Source organism: Mesoplodon bidens, assembly GCF_964165515.1.
Source record: "Mesoplodon bidens genome assembly, chromosome: 1".
NCBI lineage: Eukaryota > Metazoa > Chordata > Mammalia > Artiodactyla > Ziphiidae > Mesoplodon > Mesoplodon bidens.
In genome coordinates this window covers 209,446,193-209,470,942 of record NC_138176.1, presented here as the reverse complement: position 1 = coordinate 209,470,942, position 24,750 = coordinate 209,446,193, and the positions used below count along the sequence as shown (strand labels likewise).

Genomic DNA, 24,750 nt, shown 5'->3' with positions numbered 1-24,750 from the left:
CAACCAGAGAGAGGAGTGGAGATTCAGTTTCTTGAGTTAATGGAGAACCACTAGAGAGATGTAACTAGAAGATAGACATGACTGGAAATACACGTTAGAAATACTAGTCTGCTGTCCGTGAAAAGATAGACTCGAGTCAAGAAAAGCATGGTAGAGCTGGAGTGAAGACAGAGGAGTCAGAGGAAGGGAGTAGGTACGAAAGGCCCTATTAAGTAACTCTTGCAGGCCCCGGTGACTAACCCTGAATGGGTGGAGCAGAATATCAAGTCTGCCTCTAAGTAACAGTAGCAAACTCAGGGGCAGGTAGCTCTGGACTGTGGATATGGTGACTTTGCCTTTGGAATATTGAATTAGAGGTATGGATTAGACATCAGGACAAAGGTGCCTCATGGACAGTTAGAAATATAGGGGTGGCTCTTTGAACAGAGAGCAGTTCCTGAGACAGAGACTCAGGCACCAACTATATAATATTGATATTTGTCCTCCGTGGTGATTGAGGAGAATATCAAGGGAGAGTAGAGGGAGAAAATAATAATAAAGCTAATAAACATCACCGAGAATTTCTTATCTGCTGGGCAAGATTCTAAGTATCTTTTCTTAACTCATTGAATCTTTACGACAACCTGTAGGACACCATTCTCCCTATTTTACAGATGTGCAAGGCACAGAAAGGTTAAGTAAGTTGCTCTAGGCCACACAGCTGCTGAGTGGAGAAAGCCGGCTTCATTCCCCGGGCAGCTGGCTGCAGTCTGGACTCTGCTCCTAAAGTGGGCGGCTCAGAGAGCCACACCCTAGAGCACAGGGACCAGGGGAGCCCTGCCATTGCAAGGGAGGAGGTGGGCAGCCAGCAAGAGAGCTACAGAAAGAGGAGTACCCAGAGGAGGAAGGGGAGAAGTAGGAGAAAGATGCATCTAGGAAGCCAAGAGAAGAATTTTTTTTTTTCTGAAATTCAGGATATTTCCTTCTGGAGTTTCCATCCCGAGAATAGTTCTAGGTCATGAAAACTGAGTGTTGCAGGTTGTGTCCATGGAGGAGATGAGACATATTCGGCCCCTGGGTATATTTTTGATGGATGAGCCTGTAGGAGTTTCTGATGTCAAATAAATGATGCGAACACACAGCTCTAGTGTAAAGCTTAAGGTTATTTCTTTTGTATTCCTTGCAAATGCGATACTTTTAAGGCACCGTCTGGATAGAAATCATCGTAGGCTTAAATCTTTCTTAGGAAAAACTGTGTTTGTAGGCGAGCCATGGGGTCTGATTAAGGCAAATCTTTTTAATAATTCAAAGAAAAATCATTGCAAAAAGCATCTGTGGAAGATCTACATCATATTTGAAATATCTGATACACATTTTATATTCACACAAATAGTTCTTATACTCAGTCACTCTCGACCTTTCTTCTCAACAGACATACAATCCATGCAAAAAAAGTAATATTTCATAAAATAATTTTGATTATGTTAGTTAGTAAAAAGAGATGAGAAAGACTGACAAACAGGTTTAAGAAGTAAAAACAACCCAAGAGCAGTTTAGATCCTGGTCAGTGTTTTCCAAATAAACATATATAAATTCTCAGCATCTGGGGATCCAGCACTTAGCCTGAAAGAAACATGAATAATGGATAAGGCTTTCTTGTACCTCCTGATCGTTTAATAATGCAGAAATACCAAACTCCTAGTTATAGGTAAACCAACATACCGAAGAGATAGCTCAGTCCAGCCAAAACTGCCTCATGCCCACGCTTGAATTGGAACTTTGGGGCCGATTAACTCAGAAAGGCCCTTCAATACCTAAAGTCTGCCTTCTTGGCACCTCGCCTGCTAATGTTCCCGCCAGCCTCTCTCCCATCGCCCTGCTCCTCTAATTTACCCATAAATACTGTCTTTTGCGTCTCTTCTCCAAATACCTCCTCCTCCAGGCCCACCCCACTCCTCACTTAATGCTCGTCCTAAATCCTAAATAATAATTCTCTATCCAGCGCACATAGGAGTCAGTTGGGAAGCTTTAAAAAGAGCCTTGTTTGAGGGTCCCAACCCAAAGGTTCTGATCTGATTGGCGTAGGTATCGGGTTTGGTTTTTTGTTTGTTTGAGCACTGCCTGGGTTATTCTACTGTGCAACCGAGGTTAAGATCTATTATACTAAACAATTTCAGGGGTCTTTCTGGAACTTTAATCCTACTTAGGACAAACTTTCCTGTATCCTCAAACCATTTTCTCACCCATTCCTTCACCTGCTCACATTAACTGCAGCTGGATCTCCCAACTAACATGTATCACTTACAGTCCCTGCAGTGAGGACCACACCCCTAACCAGCCACAAGGCCAAGAGGAAAAGTTCCAATACTTCTCACATCCCTGACCACTTCTGGGGCATTGCTCTACTTCTGGGCTGGCCTTTTGGTTTGTTTTTCTTTATTCTGTTACTCTGTGATCCATTACCCACTTCAGTTCCTCAGCACAGAGTCCCCTTAGTACAAACCTCCACCCTAGCAGTACCTGGCTCGTGGTCTTTCTTGCCCGTCCTTTTATTCCCCTCATCCTCTCAAATTCAGTCACCTCTTATTCAGTTCCTTTGCCCAGATGTATTCTAGTAACCTTCACACCATTCTTCATTATCTACCCGCTAGTGTAGATGGACTGCATCCTCAGTAGGAACTGCACCACGATCTCCACCAGCCAAGGTCTCTACCTGTGAAAGCATCTGACCTTCCATCTCTCTCCCACAAGGTGCACGTAAGCTGCTCTTTGTTTTTAAGGAAGACCTCCGTCAACTGTCCCTGGTCTCATGGTCCACAGACCTTCATCTGCTCTTACCCGTGTCTACAGGGAACTCACTTCCACTCACAAATCTCTTGCCATCTAAAGCTGCTGCAGGCTTTTCTAATTTCCATAGCTACATATGACCTCCACTGAACAAGCCCTCTATGTCTACTTGCGGCCTGTTGAGCTTTTCTTAAAAAATCATAAATTCCTGATTGAGTCCATTATACTCTCAAGACATCTGCCCTAAGCTGTGGCTCTCCTGCTTCTCCACAGTCCTTCTATGTATTTCTCCTTGACTCATGAGATTTCACACAGCACTTCTTCCGAGCCTCTCCCACTCTTCCCCAAATCCCTGATGGTACCGCAGCCCCTTCATGTGTTGCAATGATCTAACACCTATGGTACCACTCAAGGGACACTCCCTCAGCTGCTGTCCTTTACCTTTCAAACCTTTTATTTCAGCCTCTTCTCACCTAGTCTGGGCTCTGATGAAAAGGAGCTCGACTTCCTTGTTTGGGCTTTAATCTAACTCCTCCACCACCTCTGTCTCCAGCTAGCAAGTGATGCCTGCAAGTGGGCCTTCCCAGACTTGATGTTTTCTTAGAGTTACTGCTGCGGACTGGGGATTCTTTCTGAATTGCAGAAACCCTCACAGAAGGTTGGACGAGGGCAGAAAGGGAAGCTCAGTGCAGCACTCATTCTCGGGGGTCAGAACTACACAGTCTGGAGAGCTATTAGAAAAAAGACTGGCCCAGTGTCTGGATCTGAACATATTGATAATATTAATTCCCACTTATTATCATATTGTCCATGTGGATGGGGGAAAAAAAGATACCACATCAGTCAGTCTCAGCAACCCTGATGCATTCTTTCATCTTCCCACCCACCTCTTTGAGTTTGGTAGCTTTTGTAATGATTTCCCTGAGTTTTGTTAAACCTGGGAGCAAAAATGGTCATCTGAAACTTAAAAGCTGTATTTAGCAAGGTGGAAGCATTATTGCTGAATTAGAATGCTGGCAGTGACTGCTGGAGTAAAAGTCAAGGCTGCCAGGAGACAGTGGAATTCTTTTACATACCTTTCAGGTGTTTTTTGTTTGTTTGTTTGTTTTGTTTTTTTCCGTGCATGTGCTAGAAGGACCAGTGAGAGCAGTGTGTGAGTTGAGTCCGTGTAAAGGGATCAAGGTGCTATGAATACCTTAGAGAATACCTTAGAATCAGTTCCATTCTCAAATAGAGAGGTCACGTCTATTGAAAAGATTGAGTTGGGTATGTCACAGCTTTTCTCGTTACCTCCTCTTCAGGTGATTAAAGTAGTGTTTTTTTCCTTTCGCTGTTTGCAAAGACTTAAATCCTAATATAAATAGACCAGAAATTAGGAGAGAGCAAGGTTATATTTGGGGTAAGTTTAAAAACACTTCAGGGAGAAATATACATCAGCATTGATATAAGTAATTTCTGTCCCACTATCTTAGGGGTACAATTATAAGATTCTCCTTTCCTAATAAAGGGTTTTATACTAAACTCTGAACCTAAAAGAGGAGTGATTTGCATAAAATATGAGCAGTCTCACATATCCTAACATTCAATGTTGTTAATTGAATTTCTGACAAATGTATATATGATACAAACCAAATGACATGTACTAGCTTTCTTTATGCAGTCATTTGGCATGGGACAGAGTCGTCTTTGGATTCCTTCATTTTTCACATACCCTAATCTAGGCTGTAACATAGCAACTCTGTGAAAAATCGTTATTATGAGAAAAGATAAGAGAAAAATGAAAGAGACACTGAAAATGAAAATAGGAATCCTAGTTGAGAATTGCATGGTACTCAGTTTCTTGGGCCACAGTCGTAGGTAGTCACAGGTAGCCCATTACAAGTTCTCTTTCATCCTGAAACCTGGTGCTTCCTCACCCGTGTCCTTCTGATGTCTCCTCCATGGCCAGCTGTGACCCTGCTGAACCAAGAACACCTCACGCCTGCCTCTTCTGGGCCAACAAACGCTGGCCCTCCATTGGATTGGCCCCATTAACCATATCTTTTCTTTCACTTCCCTCAAAGCACCTCAAAAGTAGCATAACCTATGTTTCATATTTTCAGTATCCTAGTCTCTGGAATTATAGTAATATATTCATACATGTAACACATGCATTAGATAGCAACAACAGCAAATGTGTTGAAGGTGACAAGTGTGTTTTCCCTGCTCAGTGAGTGTATGGAAGGAAGTGTGGTGTCAAAGGAAAGCCTGAGTCAGGCTGGCTGACGTGATTGCTTCCACCCCTCATCGGCTCTGTGGCCCTGGTCATTGAACTTGACCTCTTAGGGACTTCATTTGGTCTGAATCAGGGACCCTTAAAAGATTCAAAGAGAGTAAAGTTATTAAATTTCCTGGCATAAAACAGTCACTACATAATGTTAATTGTGCCTAGGTGGGCATTTAGATTATAATGGCATTTTGCAGATAATGGCTCAGTGAAGATTTAACTCTAATTGTGATCTAATTGTGGGGTGAGTGTCAGGTTCTGTAGCAGGCTGGTTGGTCAGCTATTTAGGGACAGGGTTATTTTTGGTGCCTCTAAATTTACTCCATCTTTATCATCTTCTCATGAAACTTGGCTCTGGCTCCATCATATATTTTCTAAATGATCTGCAGTGCTGAATTTATGTTTTGAGAGAGAGGGAGGAAAGAGAGGAGAGGAAATAGAAGTTTTGGTAGATGAAGTAATGAGTCCCCAAAGATACCTGCACACAGATGCTACCTCACATGGCAAAGGAGACTTTACCAACGTGAGAGTATAGACCTTGAGATGGAGGGATTATCCTGGATGGTCAGAATGGGTCTGATCTAATTCCTTTGTGCTTAAGAATGGGGAACCTTTCCCAGCTATGGTCAGAGGGAAATATGACCATGGAAGAAGGATCAGAGATGTGCCATTGCTGGCTCTGAAGAGGGAGGAAGGGGACCATAAGCCAAGGAATGTCAGCGACTCTGGAAGGTGGAAAAGACAAAAAAGCAAATTCTTCCCTAGAGCCTCCAGAAAGGAAGGCAGCCTTGGCAGTCTTACTACCACTTGATTTTAGCCCAGTGGGACCTGCGTCAGACTTTTGGCCCACAGAAGTGTCAGGAAACAAATGTGTGTTATTTAAGTCACTTAAGCTTATGGTAATTTCTTTTTAAAAAAAATATTTATTTATTTATTTATTTATGGCTGTGTTGGGTCTTCTTTTCTGTGCGAGGGCTTTCTCCAGTTGTGGCAAGCGGGGGCCACTCTTCATCGCGGTGCGTGGGCCTCTCACTATCGCGGCCTCTCTTGTTTCGGAGCACAGGCTCCAGACGCGCAGGCTCAGTAGTTGTGACTCACGGGCCTAGTTGCTCCACGGCATGTGGGATCCTCCCAGACCAGGGCTCGAACCTGTGTCCCCTGCATTGGCAGGCAGATTCTCAACCACTGCACCACCAGGGAAGCCCACTTATGGTAATTTCTTACTGCAGAAACAGGAAACTAATATAGAAGTTAAAAAATGAATGTTCAAGGGTGAAAAGGAATACAAGAGTGACTCCAGAAGTTCTAGAACAATCTAAAAAGTCTTATTCCTAATACACAGATGTGTGAGGCCATCTTTTCCTTAGAAGTAAGCCCAGAGATGGACAAGCCACACAGCCACTTCCCTGGGTGCTACCCTTCGGCATTTTGCTTTAAAAGTGTCACAAACCGACCTGACTGGGCAGCTGGAAGCGGCAGCTCAGACCAAGCATCCATGGTGACAGCAGCTGTGGGAACAGCAGGCAGAGCCCTAGACACGAGGTGGCTTGAGGGGAAATGTTTGCACGTGGTCACCCAAGTCCGACCTTGTTATTATTAGGGACGAAGTACGGTAGACAAACTCGGGGGGAGAGCGGAGCACCCCAGCATGAGCCCGGAAAGAGAAAGCGTGGCGAGGCTGGGCGCCTGTGACGATGACCCAAGCAGGTGGGAGAGGCCGGCCGACGGTCAGATGTTGCCGCAGCTGGCCGTGCAGCCCCAGGGAGCTGAGCTTGGTGTCGCTGGGAGCCGGCAGGGGGCAGGAGCGAGGGTGGCCCTGCCTCTTTGGCCTCTGCTTTGGAAGAGGATGGCCCACTGATAGCGACAGCAGAGATAAGATAGCCTCTGGCAAAGAGAGACATTCCTCATCCCCAGATGACGGGCAGGTTCCAACACAGGTTTAAAGAGTGAACAGGAGCAAAGCAGGTTCCATAAAATCTGATGGTAGGAGGTGTGATTTTTTTTTTTAGAACAGGCAGCACAGGCCTTGAGGGTTGGTCTTTTGAGGTCTGACCTGTGTGGCATGCTGAGCGTCTGCCGGTGTGTTCTTTGTGCCTGGAGAGCCCTGAGTCCGTATGGCAGAAGCTTGGCGGAGGTGGGCGCAGTCTCCAAGCACACGACTTGGCCTTCCGTGCTTGGTCCAGGGCCTGCCCTGCGCAAGCGTGGAGTGAGGGCTCCGACCCCTGGAGCCGCACGGCCAAACCAAAGGGAACACCCCTGGCGGGCAATGCTGCCCTTGGTGATCTTGCCCTGTGGGAAATCTTAGCGGCGTCCCCACGAGAGCTGCGTCCACCTGCCCAGGCTCCAGGCGCTGCCCCCAGGCTCCCTGGCAGCGGTGAATGCAGCCGATCCAGGGCTCTGAGCTTCTGTCCAGAGGAAAGAATGCGAGGACAGGTCCAGACAGCACCGAGAAAGGAGTGAGAGAAAACGGAGCAAAGCCCTGGCTTCACCTCCCCCACCCTTCTCTTCCAGAAGCGATTTGAATGTGTCATACGGGATTTAAGTTTCATTATTTGTGTCTTCCTTTCTGTAGCCGGTAGGAGTCGTTGGAGGGAAAACGAGAGAAACAGAGAGAGAGGGAGAAGCTAAAAGCTGTTGAACCCACAAATTGGGTTGTATTCCTGAGAAACCAGATGTTAAAAAAAGTGCCTTCGGGCTTCCCTGGTGGCGCAGTGGTTGAGAGTCCGCCTGCCGATGCAGGGGACACGGATTCGTGCCTCGGTCCGGGAAGATCCCACATGCCGCGGAGCAACTAGGCCCGTGAGCCATGGCTGCTGAGCCTGCGCGTCCGGAGCCTGTGCTCCGCAACGGGACAGGCCACAACAGTGAGAGGCCCGCGTACCGCAAAAAAAAAAAAAAAAAAAAAAAGTGCCTTCAAGGAAGAAGGCACAGCTGGGAGCAACGGTGCGAGAGGGGAGGCGCGTCCTCGAGCAGGGGGGTCCGAGCGCAGGGCGAGGGCGAGGGAGGACGAGGGTGAGCACGGAGTGCAGAGGCAAAGCCAGGGCCCGGCGCCTCACGCAGGTCCTGGGACACAGTCAGTGCTTTGCACCCAGGCGGAGACTCGTCACGTTCCGAACATGAGCTTCGGGCATCTCAGTGTAGGCAGCCCCGCCACCCGGGCCACTCGTGTGCGCTAGCTGTGAGGCTGACACCTGCCCGGGCTGGGAAGGGCCCGGAGGTGGTGGAGGAACACGGGGGCACGGGGGCAGCAGCGGAGGCAGGCGGGGTCTGGCCCGGCAGTAACGCGGAGTGAAGAGCCGTGGGCTTAGGGGGCCGGAGGGAAGGAGTCGCAGGGCTCCTCCCGCGCGCCGTAATGAGGGCAGATCCTGTCTTCGCGGCGCCCGGCGGGGGGGGGGTGGGAGGGCTGGGTACAGGCCGGAGGTGCGCCCTTTGTATGCGCATTCTTTTAAAACAGCTTGCATTTATTGTGGCTCTTAAGTGGCCAGGGCTAATGGCTTGGCATGGATAATGTCTTGGCTTAATTGGTTATTGTGAATGCACCTTGTTTGTCCTGTGGAGTCCCTCGTCCCTGCCTTTCGAACAGTCCCTCACAGGCGCCTTGAATCCATACAGCCCGTGCTCAGGGCCACCGGGGAGCCTGCATCCTCCGAGCAGCCACCACACTGGGAAGCGGCCGTCCCACGGGGTTGCCCAGATCCCGGCGGGCTCTGGCTCTGATGCACAGGCCTGCGTCCTGCGGCATGGGGTTCACGTGTGTGTTCCCATGGAAGGACGGGCTGGAGACATTTCTGTTGATAACTGACCCCTGCAAGAGTCTTCCAAGGTTACACTGGAGGGGTGGAGATAGAACTGACAAAGGCAGGCAGAAGGGGATCCCTTCTCTAGAAGCAGAGCCCGAACAAGGCACCGAGGCAGGGGTGCTTCCAGCAGGGAGGACAGCCTTTGCAGAGGAAGGCGACATTTATATTTCTGAGAACAGAGAGCCTAGATGATCCTAATTCCTGTTACGGCATTTCTTTCCAAGGTCACGATATTTTTCTTAAGTCTTCCTAACTCTTTTGACCTTAAATATATTTTGTTCCTGTCCTCTCATAAGGTGTGTGAAATATCCCAACCTTTAGGACCCAAAAGCAGCTGTCTCAGAGCTGAGCACACTGTGTTGGGGTTACGTGTTTATATGTTGGTCTCGCCACAGCTGAGGTTTGTGAGTGTGGTTTGAGGCTGGGACAGAGGCTGACTTGTCTGTGCGTCCCAGAACCCGATGTGGTTCCTGGCGGGCGTGTTGAATGAATGCTCCCAGGAAGATTAAGGGGAGGAAAGCATGTAACTCTAAAGCTATATTTTGTTGATTCACCATCTGTTTGTTTGTTTGTTTTTTTGCGGTACACGGGCCTCTCACTGCTGTGGCCTCTCCCGTTGCGGAGCACAGGCTCCGGACGCGCAGGCTCAGCGGCCATGGCTCACGGGCCCAGCTGCTCCGTGGCATGTGGGATCTTCCAGGACCGGGGCACAAACCCATGTCCCCTGCATCGGCAGGTGGGCTCTCAACCACTGCGCCACCAGGGAAGCCCACACTTCTGTTATTTTTATGTTTTCTGTATCATGTGTAATAACCAAAATGATTTCATAGAGAAGGAATTCAGAGAATCAAGCTTTTTTAAATGTTACATTAATTTTAAGTGGGATCAGCTATAAAATATCTGAAATTATGATACTTAAACCATAACAGTATAGAACAAAACCCTGAGTAGCCTATCAAGTGGGCTTGCCTCTTCTGTTTTCTGACGTAAAATTTATATATGGGATTTGCTGTATGTGGCAGGTCATCTCCCTCTCATGTGGCTCTAGGTGATTTTAGTTTCCAAGGAGTTGTTTTATTTTTTGATCGTAATATCTTTAATTCACACTTCAATGTTTTTAATTTGTGCTTTGGTTACTGTCTTCTCCTTTATTTTGTTCTGTTCCCTTGAAGTTGAACATCCTGGGTGCGATGATACCAGTTGCTGCTTTTCAGAAAAAAAAATGTTAAGTTTAAATGTGGTAAGGATTCTTCTTACTGAATCATTTACTCCTGGCTGATTTCTCCCAAAGTCCTAGTGGAGGGACAGCTGCCCCAACCAGCAGTCTCCAAAATGGATTTCACAACCCCCAGGCCAATGAGATTTGGGGGGTAAAAATAGACACTATTAAGGACTTCTGTGTCTATTCATCTTAGCGCATACTTTTAACCTTAGGTATATTTCATAACATTAACATATTGATGTGTTAATGTAGGTATATAACTTATAAAGAAACAGAAACAAAATGCAGGCTTGACTTTTTTTTTGATTGATGGCGTGTGCAGTCAGATATGTTTAGAGACCTTGCTCAAGCATGGATGTGTCCTGGTGGACAGTTCATCTCTCACCAGGGTTCCTGTCCAACTGAACAGGACAGAGAAGTCAGGTTCCTCCCAGCTGTGTGCAGCAGCTTTGTGTCACTCCTGGTTAGTGGAGAGATGGAGAAATTAAGAATATGGAGAGGGGCTTCCCTGGTGGCGCAGTGGTTGAGAGTCCGCCTGCCGATGCAGGGGACACAGGTTCGTGCCCCGGTCCAGAAAGATCCCACATGCCGCGGAGCGGCTGGGCCCGTGAGCCATGGCCACTGGGCCTGCGCATCTGGAGGCTGTGTTCCGCAACGGGAGAGGCCACAGCAGTGAGAGGCCCGCGTACCGCAAAAAAAAAAAAAAAAAAAAAAAAGAATATGGAGAGTGTGTGTTCTCCAGCACCATGTTCTTTAAAATGGCACTTTACTTGGTACCTTCTCTCAAAAAAAGGCTTGAGCCAACCCAGTTTCTTTCCTCACCGGGAGAACTCTTTACCATGACTTTTGGGGGTCAGTGCCAAAGAAGCCAAGAACTGAGCCTTATTCTTGGGCTGCCTTTGAGTGCAGACTTTGTGCTCAAAATGTGGTACTGTATTATCTTGACCTCAAGGTCATGGCCAATAGGCAGTTTAGGTTTTTTTCAGTGGTCATCCCTGCGAAGAAAACTGATCACGTCCTCCATCTCCTCTGGCAATCCGTGTTGATTGTAGGAATGGGATGTGGATTATTCATTGTTGGGTACAGTTACCTCCCGGAATACAATGCGTCTTCTTTTAGACATCCCAGGGAGATAATTTGGACATAATGAAGATCTATAGTAATCAGATAATTACTATCGATTGCTCTTTAGATGTCTTGATGAGGTAATTAGGGTGTACTGGAGAGAAGCTAGAACTGATTGATTGGCATGACTGTAATCTCAAAGATTTCTAATTATGTTTCTTTTCTTCTAATGGCTTATAAACAAACATCATTTTAGCTTTAGAATTTGTCCGGTGCCAGGTTCACGGGGAACATCAGCTTTCTCTATTATGCTAACTAGACACTGAACGTGATCAACATAAGCTCATTACGCCTTCCTGCTGAAGCAGAAGAAACTGCAATTAACCCTCACTTTTCTTATTCGTCTTTATTCCCGCACGGCCAGATTCTCCTCTAGGACTGGAGTGTGAAGTGTTGTGGGAGGGAGTTTCTTGAGGAGTGTGGACGGCTCCGTGCTGGGTACATCTAGAGGCCTATGGGGACCCTGGGAGCCTGCTGAGCTGCGGGCACAGCAGAGCCAGGGCACAGTGACACAACGCCTGTGTCGGGGTGGCTGAGTGCTCAGTCTCCTGTCACAGGTGACAGCCGCTCACCAGCCAGGGAGGTTGAATATTGTCAGCGTCAGTGCTCTCACGCAGCTGGACCGCTCCCGTCTCTCTGTCAGTGTGCTATTGCCTCATCTCTTCCATTACACACTAACTAGAGGAGTCCCTGCCCGAGACCACGTTACCCTCATATTCCCTACACCTCATAGGACCTTACGGCAGCTTGCGTTGTGCAGGATAGTGGCCCAACTCAAAGATGGAGGATGCTAAGAACCAGTAAAGGAGCAGTTTCAAATGAGCTCTTTCCATCTAATCAGTGATGCTGGTAAGCTCTGCACTTACTGGACTACAGTCCTGCACTGTGACCATCTATCTGTGTAGGAGTAGGTTCCCTGTACACGCCTGTGGAATGGCCTGAGTGATCACCTGTGTTATTGAACCCCATGCTTCCGACTGAAATCTCACCAAAGAAGAAAATCGTATTTTGTTTTTATATTGTTATAAAATCCGTTATTTTCCTGAACCCCTTTGGGAAAAAATGTCACAGGCTGTCTGCATAGTTTTTTTTTTTGTTTTTTTTTTTGCGGTACGCGGGCCTCTCACTGTTGTGGCCTCTCCCGTTGCGGGGCACAGGCTCCGGATGCGCAGGCTCAGCGGCCATGGCTCACGGGCCCAGCCGCTCCGCGGCATATGGGATCCTCCCAGACCGGGGCACGAACCCGTATCCCCTGCATCGGCAGGCGGACTCTCAACCACTGCGCCACCAGGGAGGCCCTGTCTGCATAGTTTTATCACTAAAACTTTTAAAGCACGAGAGGAACAAAGTGCACAAGGATGGTTCAGACAGCAGAGGAGACTCAGGATATTTGTTCATTGATAACTTATGGTTTGCTGATGTTTGGATAATTGCAGCTGTAGTTGGAAATGCTTCATTAACTCCCATTAACTAGCTTGAGGAGTGGAAGTAGATATAGAATTTATCTTCATGTTACATCTTTATAGCATAAGTAAAGTTACATAGCAAATTTAATCAGCCATCGTTCTTGAAAAATGAGGTGGTTTTTTAAAAAATGTATTCTATTTAGATCAATAGTTGGTGCTGGAAAATCCTCCTAATCTGTATCAGTGTACTTTCCTCTGTTAGAATATTTAATGAGCATATTTTTATTTTTTGATAATTGGGAATTGTGCAGTGGATAATTTTAAGCAAAAATTTTATTTCTCTAGGTAAAGAAACTAAAAAAAAATAGAAAAAGTGCCCAAAACACATTCCAGATTTTTATTTGTTAGCTAGTATTTCCAATCTAAGATCTGGTTTGTTTTCTAGTTGTTTGCTCCTTTCCCTAAAAGTTCATTGAAAATCTACTTACGTATCTGTTTATCTACGTTTCTACGGATTTTTTCTTTTTTGGGGGATTCTCCCCATTTTGGGTTCTGATGGTCGTTGCCCTGTATTTGATTAAATACCCCACTTGTTCGTCAGGAAGTGTAGACTGTACTGAATGTACCGCACAACAGTGTCGTGTGGCTTGCTGACACAGTCCATGGCCAGTAGGGCCCAGTCACGTGCAGACTGGCCGGGGCCTCAGTTGGAGGGTCTCGGGGCTGCAGGATGGAGGTCACGTGCCGCACAGTTAGGTTTTGGGGCTGGGCGCAGAGTGAGGGAGCATACTGTGGAAGTGATGCCAGTCATTCATATTTGCTTTTGGTTTGGGACATGTCGTCGCAGGAAGTCTTGCAGCTCGAAAGACAGATGGGAGGACAGCTCCTAGAAGAACCTAAGGCTCTTCATTTTAAAGGCAGCACCCACAACCTGCGCCTGTCCATTCATGATGTCGCCCATTCCCTCTGGAAGAGCAAACTGCTGGCCAAATATCAGGTAAGGTTCCCAAGCTGAACTAAAGGCTTGGAGACATCTCCAAGAGGACTAGAATGATTTACACAGAAGATACTCCCTTCCTTGAAAGAAATCCTATCTTAGTACTCATTTGTCCAAAGTAGTTGGGGGATGTTTAGGATTTTTTGAAACATACTCTAGACATACTAGAATAAATGCTTTTTTCTGAATTCTCTTTCAGATAACTTTACTATCAATGTTTTATTTTTAGTAAATAAGATTTCCAGGTCCATCATGTCTGTGCATTCTCAGAGTAATGTTAACATTGAATTGGTAAAAACCAGCCTCAAATGCATTCATAGGAGAAAGGGAACATTGTTATCCCACGTGACACAAATTAGGCTTCAGCCTGGCTAGGAGAGTGCCTTTACATTGAAGACTTAGAAGGAACCTGAGCTTGGAAGCTGGGATAGCAAGTAAAAATAAAACCTGGTCAGGATTTTATTAAATAACAGCATAAAAATACTGGTCCCAAGTCCCACTGTATGTAGCTGTGTGTGGGAAAAACAAGACCCTCCAGAGGTGTTCACCTCCTCCTCCATCAGCCAGCCCAAGCTCTCAGGAGACTGTGTGATGGGATCCCGAGCCTCAGGCCCATCCTAGGAGTCGCCGACACCCTTAGGATCAGCAGTGAATCCTTGTCTACACACATGCAAATCCAATCCCACACCCTGCACTGTAGCTGCACTGGTTGTGATTTCCTGATGTAATAAGTCAGTGAACATACTAGAAGGGATGAAGGGAAGAGTTTCAGCTGCATTTTTACTCTCAGATGTCTGGTACTTACACAGAAATTGTGGGAAACCTACTAGTTTGCTTACAGTCTCGAGCTTTGATGGGGGTGCATGCTCAGCACTTGATTGAAAGATCGGCTTTAACTTTCTCATTAAATCTCCTCCTTTGCTTTCTTCTTTCTCTGATTTTGCAACTGCCATAAAAGTCCACAGATCTTCCCCTTTTATGAACAATTCTTTTTGTGCAGCCATAATGGAAAGTTGTTTTTATAATAATGATAACCTGATGTTAGTTTAAGCTAAGCCTGGCTGAGTTCTCACCATCTGCCAGACTCTCTCTGTACTTTGATTAATCTCATTTAACCCCCTCCATTCAGGTACTCTCTTGCTTAGGTACAGTCTTTCACAGGTGAAGAAACTGAGGAAAGGTTAAGTAACTTGCCCCAAATCACCAAGTAAGCAAGGGGAAGGCATCCTATTTGTACTGGATTTGGCTCCAGAGCCTCTCTTCTTAACCAACATGGTCTACCATTTTGTATCAATCCTTCTTTTTCCTTTATTGAAAAAAAGATTCTTGGGCTCTGTGAGGTGATCTAGACTCATAGACAATTGTGTCTGTTAGAGGCTTGGTGCTTTTTAGGCCAAGAACTTTTCTGTGGCAGCTAATCAAGCCTCCGGTTTCCAACTTGTAGTGAGTTTTGGCTTTCCCCATCCTGTGCAGAGGGAGGGCGTAGGCATGAAAGGGAACTGGGTCAGTGCATCATCCTTTAGACTTTGCTTTTCTCCAGGGTACCGTGGCAGGGATTCCTTTTAATGGGCAATGACTGGAGCGTGTAGGTTTTATTGGGGCAATTGTCTAAACCTTAAAAAAAAGATCATTTACGATGTTTTTTGGGGGTTTTTTTGTAAGTGACTGAGAAGTGGCAGGCTGGTAAGGTATAAGGATTCTGGGTTCAGACCTCAACTCTGCCACTTTCTAGCTGTGGGACTTTGGGTGAGTTCTCTAACATCTCTGGGCCTCAGTTTTTTTCACCTGAAAAGGAGGTTGGGATGTGCTTGTGCATGGACCCATCCTGAGGATTAAATAAGGTCATTAACATGCGCAGTACTGAGAGGAGTACTCGGCAGCGTGCTGATAGCTTCCTTGAGCGTTAGTCCCTCATTTGTGGTTCACCCTCTTATGTGCTTCAGGAGATTCCTTTCTACCACATCTGGAGTGGGTCTCAGAGAAACCTGCACTGCACATTCACTCTGGAAAGATTCAGCCTGAACACAGCGGAGCTGGTCTGCAAACTGTGTGTGCGGCAGGTGGAGGGAGAAGGACAGATCTTCCAGCTAAACTGCACCGTGTCCGAGGTAAGAGGCGCTCACCGGTCTCAGAGCAGAGGAGGGACCGACCTCCGGGCGGGCCAGCGGGGCATAAAGGATCTCTGCGTGGGAAGTCCTGAAAAGCTCTCTGGAGGGCCTGCTGGTTCACAGAATAGTGTTTTTAATGAACACAGGGAGCTAAAATTATATGAAAGTGTAATAGAGGATCCTTTTCAAAAAACAGGACTTTTCTGTTTTGTGACATGAACTTAAGGATCTTGCCCTAACTTTTGAACTTCAAGTATAAGGTTCAATTTAAATACCGCACACATAGAGGAACTTTCCCAAAGCATCCCTGCTGTCCCCCGTTCCGCCGCTGCTCCTGTTCTGGTTCTCTCCTCGGAACTCACCTGCCTTTGCCTGATCGTGCACTCCCCGCCCCCTCCTTCCCTTTCATCTCCATGTCGAACGGAGAAGCCTCTTGGTCTCGTCGCTCTCTTACACATCATCCTCCAAATAGAAGAGATGCCCTTCTCCCCGAGGTAGGAGAGAGAGTCCAGAACTAGAAGTAAAATCTACGCATGTCCCCCCCACCTCCGGCGCCCGTCACACGGCCTTTCCTCGCTGTGACCCTCACCTCCTTCAGGTGGGACTTTGTCATTTCTGAGATAGAGACATAGAGTCATCACTGCTATTTCACACTTCTCTGGGTGGAAAGGGGGGGGTGCTCATGACCTTACTGGTTACCTGGGACCCCAGGGCTGGGAGTCAGAACCATGGTAACGCTTCAGGCTGGAGGGACCAAAGGAAAAGCACAGGGTGAAAGCAAGCGGGCAGCAGCGTCCGGGGCCTGTGGAGCTGAGCTTGGTGCTGCTTTTTGAGCCACAGCACAGAATTGTCGTATTTTAGAACTACAGCCGGACGGTATATGATTTAAAAGACTCCTCCTTCCTCGCTGTCTCATGCACAGTGACGAACGAAACGTCACCCCGTTTGGCGAGTCTCACTCCCCATGTCGTATTTAAAGAGCGTCTTCCTCAGCAAACCGAGGGGGGAGCACGTCAGCCTTGACGCTGCCACCGCCTCCTCTCCCACAGCCTGGCGAGCTGCGGTCATCATTTCCTCCCTCCGTTTCATGAGACTTTTGACTCATAAACAACTTTAGTCACAGGCCTCGGTGACATTCATAAGGCATGATCTTGGTGTCAGGGCGCCATGGCAACCGCCGGGCCTTTCTGTGCACGGGCCCATCTCCGGGGCCCGCAGCACCACCCCTGCTGGCTCGGGAGGGTGTTTTCACTTTCCAGGCCCAGCAGGTCTGCAAAGCTCAATACCCACCCAGCTCCAGCCACAACAAAGGCTGCGGAATTTTGGAGGGGGGGCGAGGAGGCCTGCTCCTTTGATGCTTGCTTTCTGTTCAGCATGAGCGATGTGATGAAAAGGCAGATGAGCTGTGGCCGCGAATGAAAGCGCGCCGGTCAGGGCCCCCCCCCACCGAACCCCGCCAGGTCGGCCAACCCCTCACCAAGGAGACAGTGTCGCGTCATGGAGTGATTGGTTTAAGGACTTTCTTTCGTGTGCCAGCACAGGGGAAAGATGATTTCTCTTGCAGCCTGGTGGCAGTCAGCTAAGGGAGGCCGACCCTTTAGTCTCCTCAGAGGCCTGTGACAGACAAGCATACTTAACGGGAGGAGGGGGGAGGCAGAAATGACCCGAGTCAGATGACTCTGGGGATTAGGGGCCACTCTGCTGCTTTTCCTTCTGGGTCACCGAGTCCCACCGTTGCTGTTAGCATTTGAATGCGGTGCATGTGGCCCGCAGAGCGGGCAGAGTTGGGCTGGTACTGATGTCGGGAGCCAGGCTGTGTGCTGGGGAACAATTGGCTCTGGAGAGCCCCGGGACCTGGACCCGCATCAAAAGCTCCAGGAGGGGTTCCCCGTGGCTGACAAGCCATAACCAACCAGAGAAAAGGCTCCATTGGTGGTGTCTGTCTTCTGGACAGGGCTCCTCCCTGGGGTCACACAGCAGGCTGGCAGGTGGCCCGGGGTTGCAGTTCCAACATCCCATCTCCTGAAAATGAGCTGACTTGCCAGGAATGCGCTGCTCCCCCCCCCCGCCCCCTGCCACCCACTGCTCAAGGCGTCACCAGCGCTCCTTTCTAAAGCTCCTCGGCCCTTGGCCTCTGCAGTTCAGGCGCAGGGCCTACTGGCCCCCGGGGAGACTAGGCTGTGCTTGACATAGACCGAGGTGATGTCCAGAGCTGGACAATTGTTCCTCTCTAGGTGCCTTGGCCAGAGATTCCTTACCTAGAGATAAAGCCTTTAGTCTCGCAGAGATGAAGTTTAAGAATGAAAATGCCTAGAAGAGTTACAAGTATGAGGATAAATGATGATAAAAGGTTTTTCCTTAGAGGGACAGGGGAGGTAATAAAGGAGAAGCTGCCCGTCACCAGCAAGAGGGAAAAAAAGTAGAGAAGACAGAAACGTCAGTCTCATTAGGACTTTTAGTTTTAACTACAGTGTAGACAAAGACGTTATAACCCTGTTAACTATTGATGCACAGCACTTCCGTGCACACAAAGAACAATATTAAAAGTGTACAAAGCCTCACTCTGCTATAGCCACCCTCTCTGTTCACCTCCTCTGTTTTCTATAACCTGTTCAAAAAGGACCCTTGGGAAAATCTAGTTTTTCTAAGTGACTTCAGGAAGAGTCAGAATACAGGAAAGGAAAGTCCTTTCTCCTGTGGAGTGTTGAAAATGTGTGCCAGAGCAGCTGTTTGGTTAATGGTGAAAAATCATATGTTTAACCAAGGCAATCGTAACATCAAAGACAGATGGTACCAATATCGTAAACAATTATTATAATAAGTGCTCTGTGAGAGTATACCTGGAAGTAAAAGAAGAACTAACAGCAACAGACATTACTAGATGAAATTTGAATGTAAGTGTATATATGTATTTTTCTTTTACCGCCAAGGCTGCTGTCAGCCATCTGATAAGAGAGACGAGAAATCATGCCCTTTGGGCTTGTTTCATGCACGAGGAAATAAACAGGCACAACAGCCAAGGTTGGAGACTCGGGCCTTGAAGGCCCACGTAAAGTGCTGACAGTTCTTCATTCACCAAGAAAAGGGGGGCAGCGTGTACGTGTGAGCGGACCTTCCTGAGAGTCCTGCCTGCCTTTACCTTCAGGACTGAACAGTGAGGAGAGCCTTCCCTTTAGCCACGTTTAGTTGGAAGGAAGCTCTGCGAGGTGGGCTTCTACTAGGAACTGGCTTCCTCCTCTTCCTACCAGAAAACATACCTTCCTCTTTTCAACAAATATGAACGGAGTAGCTTCCACATTCAGGGCACTGCCCTGAGGGTCACAGAAGTTCTGAGGATGACAGAAATATACTCATCTCCAAGAACCTTGGGAAGTCAGAGGAAGTCGTCCGTAAGTACAACCAGCGTGCATAGAGCAGACGTAGGAGGCGGGCAGGAGCTGTAGGAGGGCTCCAGGCGGAGGGCTTTGGGCGGCTTTGCTCAGGGAACATGCTTTTCAGCCCACATTTTGAGGTGTTTGCCGGACAGAGGTTAAGGGAAAGGGCGGAAGAACTCTCAAAGGTACATCCTTAAGGAAGGCGCGAGGAACAGTGCATGGTCCAGTCATGCCGGTGCAGCCTGAGAAAGGCAGGAGCCAGGCTGTCAGGTGGAGGGAACGCATGGGACCCCTCCTCCATGGCAGGCCTGGCTCTGCAGGTTACAGGCATCCCTGGGGCTTCAGGCCAGCCCACCAGGCAGGTCCTGCAGGTGATCCTCATGGCCTGATAAGGAGCTGGGAATTCACGTGGTAGGAGAGCCATCTTAACACTTACTAAGAGAAGGCAGGAGAAACGTCAGTGCTGGGCTTTACGAAGATGAGTCTGGCATAAGGGATAGACTGCAGGGAAGCAGCGGGGAGCTGGTGAGGCCACGAGGCAGCGCTACACCAAGCAGACCACCCCCCAACCCCGTGCAGACTCCGCCTCCGCTGCAGGCCAGGGATGGGCAGGATGAGTTTCCTTCTAGGCCCCATTGTTATGGTCCAGACAAGAAGCAAGTGGGCCGTAGCGCTAAGCTGTGGATTGAGGTATGATTTCTCTATGCCTCTGCCCGCCCCCCCTCCCAATTTTATACCTAAGAGACGTGTTGGCCACTTGGGTGCAGACATTCCCAACGTCAATCTGTTGAAAAAACACGAACGTGTGCCTTCAGTCCTCTCTTCCGGTGCCCTCTGTTTAAGCCCTATGCCCGTGAGGTCAGGAACCCTCTGTCCTCGTGGTCCCTTGGAAAGAGCTCTATGCCCAGTGCAGGGAAAGCTCTTTGGGATTCAGGGACTCCAACGTATTTCATACCAGTCTTTTCAGCCCTGCTGTGTGCTGGAGTTAACATAAAGGAGCCACTGGAATCCTCGGAGGCTCCGTTTGCTGAGCTTTGGGTTTGTGATCACAGCCAACACCACTTGATGTTCTATGGCAAAAACATTTGTTTTGCTCTAACGTGCCCTCCAGAGCCCCCGGACGGACCCTGTGCCATGTGACTGCACAAGCCTCGCAGTGGGCCTGAGCTGCTGATCGTGGAACACAGACAGTGGCCCCCAGGTGCAGGAACAGCAGGGTCTGGAGGCTCTGGAGGGCGGGGACACTGACATCTGAGCGGAGCCCTCCACCAGACCCCGAGACTTCCTGATAGCTGGACCTACGTGTGGCTGTTTTATCCTCCAGCAGCTAATTATGTTCACCACGGAGTTACCTGCTCTGAAAAAGAGAGATGACATTTAAAGTAGATTAAGTGGATTTTCTTTTATTGCTTTAATAGTCCCCAGGCAACATTTGCTTTTGCTTTTCCAACCAGCAGAAGTGATCAGAAAATGATTAGAGTTTCTCCTGCAGATGAATTTCAGGTTTTGCAATCGTGCTGTTTTATGAGCTGAAACGATCTCAAGAGCCAATCTGTGGTTTTCTCTACTAAAATTAGATTTAAAAACAAATAAGGGTGTACAGCAGTTGGAGGATTCTGTTAGCAGCTTTCCCTAAAGCCAGGTACTGTGTTTGCCATTTTCTTTTAAATAGTCTTAATTTGATGTCATTTAGAGGAGAGCTGTGTTCCATTTCATTCAACAAAAGCAGGACCCGAGCCATCTTCTACAAGAGGTTAGAGGGAGAATTTACTCAAGCGTTGCCCAGGGCTTCCCCTCAGGGTCAGACAGTCTCTAGAATCTCAGCTCTAGATCAGTTCAGTCTCAAAGAGCTGCCCTTTTGAACATTTCTCCCCACCCATGAAATCTAAACCTTTAGGAGTATTGATATTCCCTTGCTCATCCTGGAGAATCCCATTAGAAAAGCTGTAACTGAATTACACCCGAGCTTTCCAGCTAGCCCAGTCCTTACAGAAGATCCATAAATCCAAGGCTCTGCAAAAATCAGCTCAAAATGTACCTCTTCCTCTCAGCCAGGTTACAGAGAATCACAACTCTCAGCCAGAAAGAAGCCATTCTCACTAAGGAGAATATAATAACATTCATTCTCTTCTTACCGTTCAAAGCAGGGCATTATGTTAATTGGCTCAATAGGATTGCTTTTGTCTTCAGAAATAATGCTGTGTTGTTCCCGTGCCTGAACTACAGGAACCTACTGGCATCGAGCTGCCTCTGCTGGATCCAGCGGGCACCATCACCACCATGACGGGACCCAGTGCTTTCAGCATCCCGCCCCCTATCCGGCAGAAGCTCTGTAGCAGCCTGGATGCCCCACAGACGAGGGGTCATGACTGGAGGATGCTGGCCCATAAGCTAAACCTGGACAGGTGGGTATGGCCAGGCTTCAGAACTAGTTCCTGTTAGACATCAGGCTCCAGGACTGATACAGCTGACTTAGGGCAACATTCATTGTTTTTCTCCATCTGTACATTTACTCACTTTTCATTATGACAACATGTATTAAGCCTCCTACCTTGTATCTTGCACCATGGTCTTGCAAACACGTTGTTGAGAGACATCCTGGGCTTATCTGACACTTGTAAATATCAGGTTTTGTGATCCACTTCACAAAGCTGACAGGCTAAATCCCCTTAAATGATATATCCATTCACTAATTGTTCCTCACCTCCTGTTCAGCAGGACCTGATGCTGGATGGGTAATGACCATGCTAAACACAGCGCTGCTAGGAAGTTATGAAGAGACCTCAGGAGCCTCTTCTTTGTAGAAGGTTGCCATCACTACCAAGCAAAAAGCATGGCATAACCTGTCAAAGACGATCAGAGTCTGGGCTGGAAAGAAAATATAAGTCTCTTGGTTTCCTGTTTAGGATGTGACCCGCAGACATCTTGTCTCTTAAATTATCTTACTCAGAGTTGAGGTTAAAGTTAAGGCATCGCGTCTCCTGTCTGGGGCTGACCTAATTAAGTATGGGCTAGTCGTTCAGAACGGCTCCCTGCAAGCCACAGTGTCCCAAGTGGGTCCAGTTATACTGACAGAAATGCAGTAACGAAAAGGTTTTAGTAAAAACTGAAAGGAAAATAGATCCGTAAATCACACCACTCAGCACATTTTCCCATTACCAATTACAGGTACTTGAATTACTTTGCCACCAAATCAAGTCCAACTGGCGTCATCCTGGATCTCTGGGAAGCGCAGAACTTCCCAGATGGAAACCTGAGCGTGCTGGCAGCTGTCTTGGAGGAAATGGGAAGACACGAAACAGTAGTGTCGTTAGCAGCAGAAGGGCAGTATTGACCCAGGCTGGGGCTGAGAGTCACAGGGAGTCTGTGGACGTCCAGGGGCTCAGAGCTGAGGAGGAAACCCAGTCTAGACCAGTGAGCTCCACAGGCAAGATTGCAGCGGGAGAGAGAGGGAAAACAGACACAACTGCCAATACACACGCCCACTCCACTTGGACATCGTCACAGGAGTTAAGAACAATTGTACAAATGTGTATCTTGAATTTAGAAATCAACCTAATTTTCCTCTTAGTTGGGCTGTATGCTGTGTGGTACAGGATCTTACAGTTTCCTAGGAAACGCTTTTTATTGCTATCCAGATATATGGATAAACTTTCTTAACAAACCCAGTTTCTACAAACGTTGTTTACATCAAATTGGACAGGGATGCAGACACTGTCCATGGCTCGTTCTATTTTTGTTTAAATCATTTGAAGTTGAAGCTGTGGACGGTTTGCTGTGTCTCTCAGATTAGTAATTTACAGAGAAATCACAGACTTTTCCTACAAATCATGTGCATCAAGTGTCTCAGAGATAATCCTCCCATCAGTGTTCTGTTTCTAGAACTTGTAGAACCAGTGTTACTGTTTGTATCAGGGAAGTGGAGAATCTAAGTATAAAGGAGAGAGAGAGCTAAGACTTCCTTATTCCTTGAGGGCACCCACCTCATGCCCTTGGGGAATAAAGCTAGAGCGTGGCAGGGAAGACAGGGATTCATGTTCAACCACACAAACAACCATTTTTTCCACAACGTGTGTTTGTAATATGCAACTTGAAGTGGTTTTTTTAAAAAAAGGTATTATTATCATATTATTATTGATGAGTATTTACAAGTATTCTAGTAAAAGGATTTTCTTTTAACTTGTTTTTGTTAGCAGTACTGTTAGTATTTAGGTACTGACCTGACCCGGGCACCTTCTCATAACAAGGTGGGCGTGGTCACCAGTTTAATTAAACAGGCATTGCTTCCTTGACCTTTTATCTTCCTTCCATCATTCAGCCTGGAAAGGAGGTAAATGCTTACTGCCTTTGTCAGTCTGGTCCCTGAGCTTGCTCCGGCAGGGGCTTTGTCCTCTGAGTCTCGTCACGAGAAGTGTTCTTCAAGTGTCCTGATTCAGGCTTACTCAGCATTGTGGTCACACAGCCCCACACGCCTCTCGTGGGTCCTCTGTCTACCTTGGAGGCAATGTGGTTGAAGGAACAGCCTCTGAGCTGCAAACCGGTTCTCATTCTGGGTTTGTCACTGTCTAGCTGTGCTACCTTGGGAGAGTCATTTACCCTCACTGGACCTCAGCTTCCTCACCTGTAAACTGAAGGGATGGGATTAGATCAGCTCAAGGTTCTAAAATGCTCGACTTCCACTGTGATGCCCCCAGTCTCCGTCATCAGTATGAAGACCACAATGGACGCTGACCTGGATCACTTAAAGATTCAACTAGCCTTTCGCCCAGGCTACATTATGCCTTTCAAATAGTTCTGACTTGGAAGATAATTATTCTAACCTGTAACATATTTGTTATGCTTTCAAGTCTTGTCTTTGTGTCATTGCATCATGCTGTTCACCCAGAGATGGCATCCCTTTATTATCACTTTCTTTCCTCTCTTGGGACCAGTTGCCTTCCTGACTAGTTGGAAATTATGTTCTATTATTGTCTTGGTCAAAATTTTTTTAATTAAAAAAATTTTTAACTGAAAAATAGTCAGTCAACAGACTACTTTGTGTAAACTATGATATTTCCTTAGGACCATCACAGGCTCTTTGTTTTAACACAGGGACTCAATTCATTCAGCAGGTGGGGAATAAAGAGTCAACAGCCCAGGAGCCAAACCAAGATTGAACAACCAGCACCCGTGCGTATGAATCAGAACTTTCAAAACACGGCTGTGGTTAACTTTTGGGCTGGAGGTATCCAGGTTGCTGACTGGATTTGAATTAGAAATAATTTTATACCCTTTTCCTCTTCTTTCCACATATATTTCCTCTCCTGACTATTTTGGTAACTTTTTGATATTCCCAGGTTCCTCCATGCTCATCATCGAGACACTGTTGTAGGGAGCCTCTTCTTTCCTGCCTTTTATTTCTTATCTTCTGTTTTAGATACATAGTCCATAATCTCTCTCAGACCACCCCCTGTACCATATATAAGAACATGTTACACTTATTGTGAAAGGGAAAGATTGCACTAACAAGTTCAGTGGATAATGCTTATACCAATGCATCTTTGACCAAAAGATAGTAAAATTATATTCTACATTAAAAAAATTTGATAATTTTTAAAAAGGAGGAGGAGGAAAGAGAGCTGTTGTCCACTGCTGCATCTTAAAATAACTTCTCAAGGTTACTCACCATTACTGGTTTGGGGGACTG

General features: G+C 47.2%; 1 protein-coding gene across 1 annotated transcript in view; it reads left to right on the top strand.

Annotated features, from left to right (window-relative positions):
* Positions 1-24,062, top strand: part of UNC5C (unc-5 netrin receptor C) — a 407,419-nt gene extending 383,357 nt beyond the window's left edge. The window contains 4 exon segments of the mRNA XM_081249069.1: positions 13,433-13,582; positions 15,526-15,690; positions 21,291-21,469; positions 22,233-24,062. Of these exon segments, the coding sequence (XP_081105195.1) occupies positions 13,433-13,582; positions 15,526-15,690; positions 21,291-21,469; positions 22,233-22,398 (660 nt within the window). The 3' untranslated portion in view covers positions 22,399-24,062.
* Positions 24,063-24,750: the final 688 nt, after the last annotated feature.